At 43.0% G+C, this 14,241-nt stretch overlaps 3 protein-coding genes, 1 non-coding gene and 1 pseudogene across 6 annotated transcripts; 4 read left to right on the top strand and 1 right to left on the bottom strand.

The window, feature by feature from the left end:
* The first annotated feature begins 4,201 nt into the window (after positions 1 to 4,201).
* On the top strand, positions 4,202 to 5,416 carry LOC106384275 (annotated as a pseudogene).
* A 365-nt stretch (positions 5,417 to 5,781) lies between these two features.
* TRNAY-GUA lies at positions 5,782 to 5,871 on the top strand. Its single transcript is given in 2 exon segments — positions 5,782 to 5,818; positions 5,836 to 5,871. It is a non-coding gene; the product is annotated as a tRNA-Tyr (tRNA).
* Positions 5,872 to 6,158: 287 nt separating this feature from the next.
* On the top strand, positions 6,159 to 9,097 carry LOC106389087 (serine carboxypeptidase-like 49). The gene is made up of 9 exons (XM_022699473.2): positions 6,159 to 6,605; positions 6,748 to 6,916; positions 7,009 to 7,128; positions 7,445 to 7,588; positions 7,663 to 7,813; positions 7,902 to 7,990; positions 8,178 to 8,436; positions 8,590 to 8,723; positions 8,834 to 9,097. The coding sequence occupies exons 1-9, from the start codon at positions 6,268 to 6,270 to the stop codon at positions 8,981 to 8,983; spliced, it is 1,554 nt and encodes a 517-aa protein (XP_022555194.1). The 5' UTR covers positions 6,159 to 6,267; the 3' UTR covers positions 8,984 to 9,097.
* Positions 9,098 to 9,199: 102 nt separating this feature from the next.
* Positions 9,200 to 10,553, top strand: BNAC03G36520D. 2 transcript variants are annotated; one of them, XM_013829281.3, is made up of 7 exons: positions 9,200 to 9,522; positions 9,613 to 9,654; positions 9,742 to 9,783; positions 9,862 to 9,945; positions 10,018 to 10,105; positions 10,204 to 10,301; positions 10,387 to 10,553. In XM_013829281.3, the coding sequence occupies exons 1-7, from the start codon at positions 9,265 to 9,267 to the stop codon at positions 10,420 to 10,422; spliced, it is 648 nt and encodes a 215-aa protein (XP_013684735.1). In that variant the 5' UTR covers positions 9,200 to 9,264; the 3' UTR covers positions 10,423 to 10,553. The 2 variants fall into 2 exon arrangements, with proteins under 2 accessions (XP_013684735.1, XP_048606165.1); XM_048750208.1 differs by having other exon boundaries at positions 9,216 to 9,522; positions 9,613 to 9,783.
* LOC106439248 (protein FLOWERING LOCUS D) lies at positions 10,525 to 13,963 on the bottom strand. 2 transcript variants are annotated; one of them, XM_013880653.3, is made up of 5 exons: positions 12,196 to 13,963; positions 11,363 to 12,112; positions 11,231 to 11,276; positions 10,972 to 11,150; positions 10,525 to 10,897 (listed from the first exon to the last, which is right to left on the bottom strand). In XM_013880653.3, the coding sequence occupies exons 1-5, from the start codon at positions 13,859 to 13,861 to the stop codon at positions 10,863 to 10,865; spliced, it is 2,676 nt and encodes an 891-aa protein (XP_013736107.2). In that variant the 5' UTR covers positions 13,862 to 13,963; the 3' UTR covers positions 10,525 to 10,862. The 2 variants fall into 2 exon arrangements, with proteins under 2 accessions (XP_013736107.2, XP_013736108.2); XM_013880654.3 differs by having other exon boundaries at positions 10,972 to 11,147.
* Between the last annotated feature and the right edge of the window lie 278 nt (positions 13,964 to 14,241).

Genomic DNA, 14,241 nt, shown 5'->3' with positions numbered 1-14,241 from the left:
TCGATGAAATACCGGGTTCTTGGCAAGTGCAATGACTGACTTGTTGTCGACGCAAATCAAGGTTCTCTTGACTTCTCCTCCTACGATCTCGCTTAGTAACTCTTGAAGCCATATCGCTTGCTTAGTAGCTTCAGTTGCGGCCATGTATTCGGCCTCACAAGAAGATAATGCGACCACATCTTGTTTCTGCGAGCACCATGATATTGGTGTATCGTTGAGACAAAACAGGTATCCAGTCGTGCTTCGTCCGTCATCTGAATCGGTGTTGTGACTGCTGTCGCTGTATCCCACAAGATCTTGTGATCCTCCATGCTTGTACCTTAAACCGTAACCACAAGAACCCTTCAAATATCTCAGAACTTGCTTCAACGCCTTTCCATGTGACTCTCTCGGTGAATGCATAAACCTGCTTAATATCCCAACACTAAACGCCATGTCAGGTCTCGTATGCATCAGGTATCTCAAGCAACCTATATTTCTTCTATAGTCGCTTGCGTCAATCTCAGGTTCATTCAATGCTTTTGAGAAATGCACACCAAACTCCATTGGTATGCTTACCGAGTTGCAGTCACTCATATTTGCTTCCTCTAATATGCGTCGAGCATATGCTTCTTGCTTGATCACAATGCCTTCCTTGCTCTGTTTCACCTCTATGCCGAGATAATAGGTTAACAAACCTAAATCTGACATCTCAAACTTCTCAGACATCGATGCCTTGAACTTCTAAATTGCTTTCATTGAGTTTCCCGTGATGAATAGATCATCTACATAGATAGCCACGATGAGAAGATCTCCTCTTTCTTCTTTGCGATAGACTGAGCTCTCCTTAGTGCATTTCACGAACTTTAACTCTTTCAGTATCTGATTCAGCTTCGTGTTCCATGCTCTAGGAGCTTGTCTCAGACCGTACAAAGCTTTCGTCAGTTTATAGACTTTGGGTTCCTCGCCTTTCTTCACAAACCCTTCCGGCTGCGTTACATAAACTTCTTCAATCAACTCGCCATGCAAGAAAGCTGTCTTTACATCCATGTGATGTATTTCCCACTTTTCTGCTGCGGCAAGAGCTATCAGGAGTCTTATTGTTTCAAGACGAGCCACGGGAGCAAAGACTTCATCGAAGTCTATACCTTGTTCTTGCACGTATCCTTTTACGACCAACCTTGACTTGAACTTATTAATGCTACCATCTGCATTACGCTTGATCTTGAAGACCCACTTGAGTCCTATCAGCTTCACTCCTTGTGGTTTCTCTACAAGCACCCACGTCTCGTTCTTATCAATAGAATTAATCTCATCTTTACATGAAACTCTCCATCTCTTGTCTTTAAGCGCTTCTTGTATCGTCATTGGCTCGTCATTCAGTGCCAATAGTAGTACTTCGCACTCGACGTCAGCTAACAGAACATAATCTTTAAGATACTCAGGTTTGCTTACTTGTCTTGTTGAGCGTCTTAACTCTTGAACGGGGTTCTGATCTTCTGCATTTGCAGGTGAGTGTATCACCTCTGTTTCTGCTTCAGAGTCGACTACTTCTTCCGCATCATTCGTAGCAGCTTCTTCAGTTGCAACTCCAACTACAAACGGACCACTTCCATTGTCTTATATAGCTCCCCATGCCATATGGAACATCCCAGGCTCGCTTTGGACTTGCTTAACATCTCCCTTCCAATTCCAACGAGCCTTCTCATCAAAAACTACATCCCGACTTACTATAATTTTCTTTGAAGTGGGATTGTAGAGTCTGTATGCTTTCGATCCTGGCTCAATGCCAAGATGAACTGCAGCTTCTGATCTATCATCGAGCTTCTTTAAATGTCCTCCATCCTTCTTAGCATACGCTGTGCAGCCAAATACCCGAATATGTGATACACTCGGCTTTCTTCCCTTTAAACACTCATAGGGAGTTTGATTAGACAAGGCTCTTGTAGGCACTCTGTTAATCAGGTACGTTGCGTGACGCACTGCCTCTCCCCATAAGTAATTAGGCACACCCATTGCCTTGAGTATGCTGCGAGTCATCTCCATAAGGGTCCGGTTTCTACGCTCCACCACGCCATTCTGTTGCGGGGTGTAGGGTGCAGTTAGATGCCTCCTTATGCCGTTGTCATTGCAGAACGTATTGAACTCGTGTGAGGTAAACTCACCTCCTCTGTCTGTGCGTAGCGTCATGATCTCCTTCTTTAAGTCTTTCTCGACAAGTTTCTTAAACGCTTTAAACCTGTCGAACGCATCGCTCTTTTCTTTCAACAAGATCGTCCACATGAATCTTGTGCTGTCGTCAATTATGACAAAGATGTAGCGGTTTAGAGACAGTGTCGCTGGTGAGATAGGACCACAAAGGTCTGCGTGCAATAGCTCAAGTGGTTGAGATGATCTAAACGCCGTTGCTTTGGGAAAAGACTGTCTCGCTTGCTTGCCTACCAAGCATGAATCGCAGAGTTGTTTTTCTTCTCTTATCTCTGGCAATCCAATCACCATATTGTGAGTTGCCATGGCTTTTACAGTCTTGAAGCTTACATGACCAAGTCTGGTGTGCCATCTCCATGAATCTTCCTCGAGTCTTGCGTGCAAACAAGTCGCTTTTCCTACTTTCAATTTCAACTTGTACAGTCGATTTGCAGTCCTCAATACCTTTACTAGTAACCTCCCTTCAGGGTCTCTTAACGTTAAGAAGTTGTTTTTCATTCGAACATCACAACCTTGCTCAGTTGCTTGTCCCAGACTCAAGATGTTACTCTTTAGCTCCGGGATATAGTAGATGTCTTGTAACAGCTTCTGCTCCCCTGTCTTAGCTTCAAACAAGATCGACCCTTTACCGTTTATCTCGACGAATGATCCATCCCCAAACTTTACCTTTCCTTTGACGTTTTCGTTTAGTTCGGAGAAGTAAGACCTCTCTCCTGTCATATGATTTGAAGCGCCATTGTCAAGATACCACACACCTTCTTCTTTCTCGTGAAATTCCAGCTTCTTTGGTATAACTTTCTCTTCGTTGAGGAATACTAATTCATGCATATATAAGGCTGCTTCTGCTACCTCTGTTTCGGTTTTGTTTAGCTCCTCGTTATCTTTCTTCTCGGTACAGACCGAAGCAAAGTGACCCTTCTTCTTACAATTGTAGCATATGATCTGAGAGTAGTCTCTTTTCTCTTTACTCCTCTCGCCATCGTTACCTCTACCACGTCCTCTTCCTCTGGTACCGCGACCACGTCCTCTGTTCTGTCCTCTGCCTCTTCCTCCATTGTCATATGACTTCTCTGAATTTGAATACAGAAGAGCTCCTTGTTGTTCATACGATTCAAAACCTTTGATTCGCTCTTCATAAGCTTTAAGTCTTCCAATTATGTCTTCAAAGCTTGTAGTTTCCAAATCCAATAGCTGTTCCAACGAGGCCGTCATATGAATAAACTTAGGTGGCAAGCTATTAAGAAACTTCTTCACAATCTTTGGTCCCTCAATGCTCTGACCTAACGAACTTGCTTTAGAGGCGAGTTCAGATATCTTCCCTGAGAACGTGTCAATAGAGTCTGTGTCATCCATCTTCAATCGATCAAACTCATTCATTAGAGTTAATAGTCGAGCTGATTTAACTCGTTCTGCACCTAAGTTCCTTGATCGTATAGCTTCCCAAATAAGTTTAGGGGAACCTAGGTCACCAACTTGCAAAACTAATCCTTCAGATATCGATTGAAACAACAGCGACGTAGCTATGTCGTTCTTTTCTTCATCCTCAACTCCAGGTTCGATCGCTTCCCATGCCTTATGAACGCGCATTAACACTCTCATCTTCATCGCCCATACCGTATAGTTTGATGTGGTTAACATCGGACAAACCACGGTGGTAGGCACACCATCTTTTACTTTCACCAAAGCTTTTGAATCCTCCATAATTCTATGTATCTAAGTTCTTCGATTGATTTGAACCTCAGGCTCTGATACCAAATAAAGTATTCAAAGACACATGAATTATAAAACAGGTTCTTTTGTTTTATTTCTTTCTTAACTTTCTTTTCAATCGTTGTAGGGATCTCCTTACATTAGACCTCTATATATAGAACCTTCTTGACTTCTCCTATTACAAGTATATCTAGGAATTCTTATCTTTATCCTAAACATATTAAGCTATTCATCCTTATCTTCAATAGCTTGTCGAACAAGTAAACTTGAAGCTTATCCAACAGAATCTCTCAGAGAGCGCGCCATGGCTGCCGCAAGGCGTTCGTGGTCGTCGCTGCTACCGGATATATTACAAGAAATCTTCTACAAGACTCCGGCGGAAGCTCTCGTCCGAGCAAAACCGACGTGCAAAGAATGGTACGCTCTCCTCACCGACGCAAGTTTCATCAACGAACACTTCCAACGCTCCCAAGAAGAACGCTTCCTAAGAATCTTCGTCGATGATACCGTAGAAATTATGGATCCAGCGACCGCAACAAGCTCAGTTTCACCAGTCCCAGACGAGCTACGACAGCATTCGTATAAGATCACTTTGGTGCACCCACTCTTGGTTCACTGCGACGGACTCATGCTGGTTGCGTATGATGATGATTGTTGTTGCGTAAGCGACGGTTCAAGACTCCCCAACCTCGCACTTTGGAATCCTGTTTTGAAAAACCTCAGATGGGTCGAGCCCGCGAAAGGTATCACGAGTTCTGATTACCACGGGATTGGATACGACAAGAACAATCGTAGCGATGGTTACAAGATTCTGAGGTTCAATAGTTGCCCTTGGGACGACGTTGAGGGTTATGGAGATGCACCAGAGGTTGAGATGTACGAGTGCAAGACGAGTTCTTGGAGGACTCTTGATGTCGAGCTTGATATGGATGTGCATATCATGCGTATCTGTGTGGCTGTGATGGGTTACATGTATTGGATTGCTTATAGAGATGTTGAAGAAGAAGAAGGAGATGATGATGATGAAGAAGAAGAAGAGTTCATTCTGAGTTTCAATTTCTCGGATGAAATATTCAAGGACATATGCTTCTGTCCTCCTTCTTATGAAAATTATTAGTTAGGTTGTTTGGATGGAGATAGCTTGTCGTTGCTACAACAAGACCAAGCATCAGGAAACATTGAGGTGTGGGTTTCGAGCAAGCTGGGTGGTGGTGATGTCACGTTTAGCAAATGTTTCAGTTTGTCCGGTCCGGTTCTTCCGGCGTTATGGGTCGATGCTGATGCGGCTAGTCCTGTATACTGCTTTGTGAAGCCTAAGAGTGTCAGCGTATGGTGTGTGGGAGTTGAACGAGAAGGTGATAAGGTTTGTACTTGCCTTACTCTTTATGACATTAATGAGGATGGGATGAGAACTAGAACGGTGACGAAACGATACAACGTGCGTGACTATTCTCGCGCCTTCCGTTGTGGCTATGTGTATGTTCCAAGTATGATCCCTCTTCCATGGGTAAGAGATTAGGGTTTTTGTTTCGTGTTCGGTAAGCTTTCGTTTTGCTCTTTGTTTGTTGATCTCATGCCATGTATATCTTGAAAGGAACTATATGATACTGCTGTGATGTGCAGATGTTACTGAATATGACGTTGGTTTTGGTTTTTGTATTACAATCTTGATCCAAGTTTTAGCCTTGTAGGTTATGGTGTTAGTTCAACAAAATTTTGATACATAACGAAGAAAATGGGCTTACTCTTTTGATTGTGTCCAGCTAGAAACTCACGTATATTATCCTTCCGTATAAACTTAAGGGAGGATAAAAGCCCATTAGGAATAATTAGGCCCCATAAAGTTAATCTATATGCAAGTAAAATGTCGATCCACAGATCAAACCGACCTTAGCTCAGTTGGTAGAGCGGAAGACTGTAGTGGGTAATCCCAAAGAAATCTTTAGGTCGCTGGTTCGATTCCGGCAGGTCGGATTAATTTTTTCTATATATATGTATGGGACCCACATCCACTCATCTTTTGCTTCCCATTCATCTCGCGTGTGCGTAACCGTTGATTAACCAACCCCCAGACGTTATCGACGACTACGCGTAACAGATCAGTAACTATTTTTTGAAAATCACAGATTAGCCCAAAATTTATCTGATAGGTCCAGAAGACCCCTTTTTGTTTTTGATTGAACGTCCAGACGTTATCTTGCGTGTTAGAAGATCACTCACTATTTCTTGTAATTCACAGATTGGCCCCCAACGATCTCAGACACGTCAAGAAGATCCCCTTTTAGATATTTTCTTGCCACGTGTACCTTCTCCTCCCTCGTATACAAACAATCTCAAAAAGCAGTTGAGGAAAAAGAAAAAAAAACGAAAATGGAGAAACTAACTTTCCTCCTGCACATCGTCGTCTTCATCGCTTGCGCATATCCATCTTCCTCTTCCACTCTCTTGAACGATCGGAGCTTCGAGATATCGAACTTGCCGTTATCGCGCGCGGAGAAGCTGATCCGAGAGCTCAACCTCTTCCCGAAGCTCGACGTGAACGTGATCGATGTCACCGATTCGACTCTCGCTTCCGCGGAGGAAGAGGTACCTTCGATTGTTGAACGGAGCTTCAGATTCCCGAACATTATCTCCGACGGAGGCGCCACCGTCGAGGATTTAGGTCATCATGCCGGTTACTTCAAACTCCCGAAATCTCAGGGCGCAAGGTTGTTATCTAATCCTATAGCCTTGCTTGTTCATATACGGATGGTGGTTTAGTATCTGATTTGTAGCTAGCTGTTGACTAGGCTGTGCGTTTATTGTCGATCTGAGCATTGTTGCTAATTGGAATCTCGATTAAATGTTTAGGATGTTTTACTTCTTCTTTGAGTCGCGCAAGAAGAAGGATGCGCCTGTGGTGATTTGGCTGACGGGAGGGCCTGGATGTAGCAGTGAATTGGCTATGTTCTATGAGAACGGTCCTTTCAAGATTGATAAGAACATGTCTCTTGCTTGGAATGAGTATGGATGGGACCAGGTATCATTACCTTATATAGTGATCCGTTGTAAACTATCTCCCTGATTCTTATGCTCATGAGAGTTGATTGAGGATTTATTTATATCTTGCAGGCTTCCAATCTACTGTATGTTGACCAGCCTGTTGGAACTGGTTTCAGCTACACCACTGACAAAAGTGATATCCGTCATGATGAAACTGGAGTCAGCGATGATCTGTATGACTTTCTGCAGGTCTGGGAACTATATATTCTATTGAGTTCCTTGTTCTTCTGAACTTTGTTATTACAGAAACCTGCTTCCACGCTTTGATTTAAATAAAACCTCTTTTATATTGTTCTTGTTTGTTTAGCTGTTACAAGATAGTGATTATGTTTCCTCGTGTTACCTCAGGTCTGGCACTAGATATTCTATTGAGTTTCTTTTTTTTGAACTTTTGTGGGTATAGAAACTTGCTTTCAAGCTTTGACTTGGGGAAAACTTCATTTAGATCGTTCTGATTTATTTAGCAGTAATAAGATAGTGACTATGTTTTCTCATGTTACCTTAGGCATTCTTTGCTGAGCACCCTGAGCTGGCAAACAAAGACTTTTACATAACGGGAGAGTCATATGCTGGCCACTACATTCCGGCGTTTGCTGCCAGAGTCCATAAAGGAAACAGGGCTAATGAGGGAGTTCATGTTAACCTTAAGGCATGTGACTGTTTCTTTGTTTTTTCTCTTACGGTGTTAATGTATGGTTGGTACTTACAAGTATAGGCTTGCAGGGATTCGCCATTGGAAATGGCCTTACAGATCCTGCAATCCAATACCCAGCCTATCCTGACTATGCGTTGGAAATGGGCTTAATTACGCAAGCAGAGCATGATCGCTTAGAAAAAATTGTGCCACTGTGCGAACTATCCATTAAGCTTTGTGGTACTTCCTCTATTCTAGTTATCAAGTTATGTCTTTCAATTGCTCCATGTGTTTTGATGGATCCTGAATCCCTGTTTTTTTTTTCCAGGAACTGATGGAACAACTTCTTGTTTGGCGTCATATCTTGTTTGCAACACCTTGTTCACTGGTGTAATGAAACATGCTGGTGGAGTAAACGTAAGCCCAAAATTATTGACTTTCATTGCTAATTGGATTTCCAGATAATATTGTTTCTAGCAACATCCTGTGGATAAATGAGACCTTGGATAAACCATTGGTAATGGAGAAGACATCACTTGTATAAAAGTAATTCTGTTTAATCTTTCTGCATTTAAAGTTATAACTTGACGCACTTCTTGTGTAGCATTACGACATCAGGAAGAAGTGCGAGGGGAGTTTATGCTACGACTTCTCAAACATGGAGAAATTCTTGAATCTGCAATCAGTGAGAAAGTCGCTTGGTGTTGGGGACATAGAGTTCGTCTCCTGTAGTACAAGTGTCTATCAGGCAATGCTACAAGACTGGATGAGGAATCTCGAGGTTGGGATTCCCACGCTCTTGGAAGATGGAATCAACCTTCTCGTGTACGCAGGAGAATATGATCTCATCTGCAACTGGCTCGGTGAGTTCCAAAAACATAACATAATCTAGACTTGTCAATAATGAAATAAGCGGAATATAATTGTGAACTAAACAAAAACAACTTAACTAGTAAAAACACAATTGTTAATGTATCTTTTCTTTTGTGACGCATGATATATTGAATTTGGAGCAGGTAACTCGAGGTGGGTGAATGCAATGGAGTGGTCAGGGAAAGAGAACTTCAAGGCGAGTAAGGAAGTACCCTTTGTGGTTGATGGTAAAGAAGCAGGCAAGTTAAAGAGTTATGGACAACTCAGTTTCCTCAAGGTCAGGCTCTTTCTTACATAAAACCGCAGTCGTTCTTCTGTTCTGCTTATTGTCTTTTTATAGCAAAAGACAGAAGAGGTTTTGATGATTTAAAACAAAAATATAAACAGGTGCACGATGCGGGGCACATGGTTCCAATGGACCAGCCAAAAGCTGCGCTGGAAATGTTGAAGGGATGGATGGAGAATTCGCTTACTGGAGTAGATGCTGTGACTACTAGTACCACTACAGAAGGAGAGGATTTGGTTGCTCAGATGTGATCCCCATCTTCTTTTTAAAACAATGTGTACTGGTTTCTGATGTAATTTGAATATTTGATTACAGAGTGTTTACAACATACTGTATACTAATTTGATTCCAATTTGGCATTAAAATCACATCAAACCGAAATAAACGAGAATCTGGTTCGATGCGGTTAAACCGAAAAAGTTAGAAGACAGCCTGAGTAGAATACATGACAAATGGCGAAACACGATTGGCTAGAGGAACAATTTTATCTTAACAATCACGAACGATGCAAATGAGATAGGGAGAAGCAGCAATGTCGTCGTCTTCTTTGCTGCGGTTTGGAATCTCAAGGCCGTCTTCTTCTTATAAGAAATTAGTAAGCTCTCACTTCTTTGGGTTCGCTACGTCTTCTTTGTCATGGGCAAACAACACACCTCACCACACAAAGCTCAAGCAAAAGCAAAAGCAAAAGCTCCGTGTTAAAGGTTCAGCTCAAGAGATTCCCCAGACACTAGAAGAAGATTCGAAGTTTGTACCTTTGGATCCTCAAGATCCTGTGTTCGGCCCTCCTGTCAGTTTCTTTTACATTTTAAATCTTTGCCCACCGTTCATTACTGTGAAGTCTGTGATCATCATATTTGGAATATATCTTCTTTTTCAGGTTTTGCTGTTGCTTGGCTTTCAAATTCATGAAGCACAGAAGGTAATATATAAACTGGAAACAGAGTTACATATCACACACAGCAAATATTTTCGAGTCTTTGAATTAATCTATCATCTTGTAATGCAGATACAAGAGCTTCTTAAGGAGCTCGATGGTGAATTCATGAAGGTAAAATCGAAAATTCCCTCTCTGACTCTTGCAAGATAATGTCAGACTAATGTTTGTTGATTTTGGAGAAAAATGTAGATTATGTTCTGTACAGAAGATATGATCCCACGTTCGTTATGGGAAGCAGTTAACACAAGACAGACTGACCTGAAGAGAGTGAAAGTATGTGACTTCCAGCTTACATCAACGTTCTTCTGCGTTTTTGTTTTCTTACATTATTAATCCTTTGTGCAGATAGCGGAGTCGCTGCCCCGAATCTGCTTCTTATCTGGTTTGACAGGGGAAGAGATGATGATGTTCATTGATGCATTTCCAGAAACTGGTACCTTCTTCATATTCAGAATGTGTTTAAGAAACAAAAAAAGAAAACAGGAAGACTTTAAAGCATATCGTTTACAAAGCTGGTGGATTCAAATGCAGGGCTAGAACCAGCTGTGTTTGCAGCTATGGTTCCGAACAGCGCTGATAAACCCATCTCGGAGTTGATGGAAGAAATCATGGGCGATCATGAGTTGTTGGTTAGTAAACATCTCAGCTCTAAAACTCACCAGTTTCAGCTATGGTCTTGAATATTGACACATAAAACACTTCTTTCCTATGCAGACCGGGAGCGGTTCCAGCTCTGGAAAGGCTCTGTAAGTTGGCTCTTGTGTGTTTTGTTCCGCTATGTGAACTCGATCAGATAAAAGAGTGTTGTGTTACTTGTATTTACATAACAGAGATAATATTAGTCATTTTACATAACAGAGATGATCTTAGTCATTTTATTAGTCTTCGTGTACATTACAAACACTACATACGTGGATAAATAGTCAGTATTTGTCTGCTAACATAAAGTTACAATCAAAAGAGAGAGAGGAGACTCCATCTGTAAATAAAAGAAGAAGTGGGATGAACTCTCCTGAGGCTTTTGAAAGTGGTAAGTCACAGATCATTCATTCATCATCGTCTAGTGAACTCTGCACCTGATGGCCTCTCTTCAAGTTGCCTGGCTTGGGTCGGAGTTGAGACCAGAAGTACATTTGTTCTTGTCTTCATCCAACTCATTTGCTTGAGTGGGGTTTTGTTCATTCATTCTGTCATCTTTTCATAGTCTCTCCATGCAAGGAACCACCTATGTGTCATCATCAATGTAAATTGATCATAATTTCAAAAGGATCGATCAATACTACCCAGAAGAACGCATACCAGAACTTGATGCAACTCCTGTCCCCAACCATTTGCTTTCCTCTCGCGTGCTGCTGCTTCCTATCGCCTCTACTATTGTCGTTTGCTCAGATGCTTTCCCATTCCCTAAAGACTCTTGTCTTATAGTCTCCGAGTCGCCAATACTACTTTGATTCAGCGGCACCGGTCCTTTAATCCTTCTTATGCAACAAAAAAGATCTTAGCAATCTCTATTGACAAGTGAGAGTGATTATTGCACATACGACCGCTTGTAGTTTACCTGATCAGCTTCCGCTTCAGAGCACCGGATTTCACCTTTAGCATACCTTCACAACAGAGAGAAAAAAGGATAAGATGTCATTACTGGTTCTCTATGACATGTATGGAGAGCAATCAAATCAGGAAGCCTAACCAGATTTTGTGCCTGATGATGCTGGCTTGCGACCGGTTCGCTCAGCTTTAATAGAAGCGATAACGGAATCAGCTCCAATTCCTAGACCTTTTCTTCCCACAAGCTTCACTCCAAGTGTCTCACATAGATAGTAAATCCTCTTTTCATCACCACCTCTGACTTCTCTCAAGTCAAGAGCCTGCTGTCTAGTCAACAACGTATACACCTGAATCTGTTGCTGCTGATTGAAATGAGACTGAAGCTGCTGAAACAGTATCTTGTTCGAGTACTGATCCGCTACTGGGTCGTCGTTCCTCTTACAAGGCTCGCTCAGCGTCACCCTCAAAATCGCAGGAGACTTCGGGTCTGGATTCCTCCGGCTAAAGATTATGGAGAAACTCCCAAACTCCAGATCAGGGTCCCTGAACAAATCTGCAAGAAGGGTAGCGCAAGCGTGAGGGTTCTTCGAAGGGTTCCTATCGATTCTCTTCCTTATGCCTCGGGACTTTGCTGACTGAGCCATGTTTGCAGCTTCTCGCAGACCGGTAACGAAAGCTCCGTGCATGGTTGCAGGGTACCGCCTTGTCGTGGCTTCACCGGCAAAGAAAAGCCTCCCATCTCCCACACTTTCTGCTAATATGTCGTAATCATCACCTGAAGCTCCCACTGCAACGTTGGAGTAAGATCCGAAACTGAATGGATCCCCTCCCCATCTGGTGCAGACCGTTTGAATTGGATCAGGAACATTTATTCCTTGTGGCTCATACATACCTGAAATGTGAATTTTAAACTAAGCTTAATGGAGATTAGGTCTCCTCACAAATGATAATCTGAGTATAGTAAAATCTATTTACCCCTAAGAATCTGAAGAACACGAGTCACTGCATCAGTGGGCGGCATTGTCTCGAACTTATGAGCAGCTTCTCCCGCAACCAACGCGATCAACAGAGGACCACCTGCAACTTGCGCATAGCTATAGAAGAGGAAGAACTCACCTCTATTGGTTGGATCCTCAGTAAGATGTCCAAAGGTATCAAGATCCGTGCCCCAAAACACAAACGGAAACAGCATTGCAACTTTATTCAACAACCCAAAACCTAGTCTCTTTACACAATCAAGCTTCCTCTGAGGCAACTCCGGCACAAATTTGATGGATCCGTTCTTAAGAACACCAAGGGGAACAGTACACAGCACCATATCACCTTCATACACTTGATGTCCAGCTGTTACCTTCACACCATCCGCACCGTATCTGATCGTCTGAACAGTCTTCTCATACAAGATCGGTACATTCTCCGCCAAAGCATGAACCAGCCTCCCATTCCCTCCAGGCAAAAAGCAATGATCCCCACCCATATCGTAAGGGTCATCTTGATCCCAGAACGCAAGAGAGAGCTTAGACACCAAACCCGCATTCGCATACTCCAAGTTAGCAAGATGCCAATTAAACAAACTCATCTCCTCAGTAGCATCCCCATAAACTTGCCTGAACGTCTCGAGCGCCGCACCAAGCGACACATCCATCGAAACATCACCCATCAGCTGCCTAAGCTTACTAGCCTTATCCAAAAGCCGGTTAAAAGCCCCCTCCACCTTCATATCCAAATCCGGATCAACCGGTTTACCATCAACCCTATAAAGAGGACACTTATCTCTCACCTTGTAAAGAGAACAACCTAACTGCCTCGCTATAATCCCTAACGGATTCCCTAACGTCCCGGTCAAAACACTCCCTCCCAAATCCGCCGCCGCCTCCACTCTATTCCCTTCCATCCTCTTAGTATAAACCCTCCCGCCAGGCCGCTTCCTACCTTCCAAAACGGTTACTTTAAACCCGAACCTCAGTAACTGCCTCGCCGCGGCTAAACCAGACAATCCAGCTCCCACTATAACGACGCTAGTCTTGCTTGGCTGCTGAGCAGGAGGAACCTTGTCTTTAACCGCCTGGGATATCCCGAAGTTGATGTATCCGTGTAGAACCAAGTAGTCGTAAGCAGAGTCTAACAGACTTATGCAGTGGTTAGGAATCGAATCTAGAAAAGATTCCTTTGCGATCCAGCTGGAGATATTCTCTCTCCATTTGGAGATGATGTGGTTCCTGATCAAAATGTAGTTCACCTGCTCGATTCCTCCGACGACGGGGACCACGCCGAAGTCGATCTCCTCCTCGGTGAGGGAATCGGCTGGGAAGCCGGCGGTGAGAGCGAGGAGAGCCTCCGTGGTGGCGTCCTTGTTGATCGTGATGATCTCGTCGCCTATCCCTGGGTTTGATCTGGGGGCGTCTATGTTGGGGAGGATTCCTCCCGCGCTGGGGAGAGTGTGAAACGACGACGTTGAGCGCTGAGATCGGCCTCTTCTTCGCTTCTTTGGAGCGGAGAAGGAGACAATTTGCTCGAAGCTAGGGTTGGAGGTTGAGGTTGGGTCTGGGTTGGGATTTGAGTTCGATTGTGGAGGGAGAGTGGGGAGCTGAGAGTGGGGTAGAGACGGAGCATTGTCTTGGTTGTTATCCGGGGGATTCATGGTTTCTTCCACCGTCGCCGTCGAGTTGGAGGATCGTCGTGGTGGACGAGGAGGAAGGTAGACGGAGGAGGAACTAAAACGTTTCTTCTACAAAGCCCAGTTTCTTCGACGAAGCCCATCATGGAGTTCCTTTTTATTAACGTAGTTGTGAACCAGCCCATTACACTGACGAGATTTTGTTTTCCATGTGTATCATTATCTAATCAATTTTCATATATTTGATCAAAAAGAAAATCACTTTTCATATATTATCTCAGTGAAATTATTAGTTTCTGGATTTTTTTTTTATTATTTGTGTATTTGTAGATTTAAACTAAATTTAATGCTATTTATTTTATGATTTATGTTAAAATCATATATTATTGATTCTATATTTTATT

This window comes from Brassica napus, chromosome C3, assembly GCF_020379485.1.
Source record: "Brassica napus cultivar Da-Ae chromosome C3, Da-Ae, whole genome shotgun sequence".
NCBI classification, from domain to species: Eukaryota; Viridiplantae; Streptophyta; class Magnoliopsida; order Brassicales; family Brassicaceae; genus Brassica; species Brassica napus.
Note: the sequence above shows the minus strand (reverse complement) of the source record. Positions and strands in the feature narration are given on the sequence as shown.

Coding starts and splice junctions, on each gene's coding strand:
- LOC106389087 (XM_022699473.2), top strand. CDS start 6,268: ATGGAGAAACTAACTTTCCTCCTGCACATCGTCGTCTTCATCGCTTGC. Junction 6,917..7,008: donor ATGAGTATGGATGGGACCAG/GTATCATTACCT, acceptor TATATCTTGCAG/GCTTCCAATCTACTGTATGT. Junction 7,589..7,662: donor GAGTTCATGTTAACCTTAAG/GCATGTGACTGT, acceptor ATAGGCTTGCAG/GGATTCGCCATTGGAAATGG.
- BNAC03G36520D (XM_048750208.1), top strand. CDS start 9,265: ATGTCGTCGTCTTCTTTGCTGCGGTTTGGAATCTCAAGGCCGTCTTCT. Junction 9,523..9,612: donor ATCCTGTGTTCGGCCCTCCT/GTCAGTTTCTTT, acceptor CTTCTTTTTCAG/GTTTTGCTGTTGCTTGGCTT. Junction 9,784..9,861: donor TCGATGGTGAATTCATGAAG/GTAAAATCGAAA, acceptor AGAAAAATGTAG/ATTATGTTCTGTACAGAAGA.
- LOC106439248 (XM_013880653.3), bottom strand. CDS start 13,861: ATGAATCCCCCGGATAACAACCAAGACAATGCTCCGTCTCTACCCCAC. Junction 12,113..12,195: donor TGTTCTTCAGATTCTTAGGG/GTAAATAGATTT, acceptor TTCACATTTCAG/GTATGTATGAGCCACAAGGA. Junction 11,151..11,230: donor CTGAAGCGGAAGCTGATCAG/GTAAACTACAAG, acceptor TTGTTGCATAAG/AAGGATTAAAGGACCGGTGC.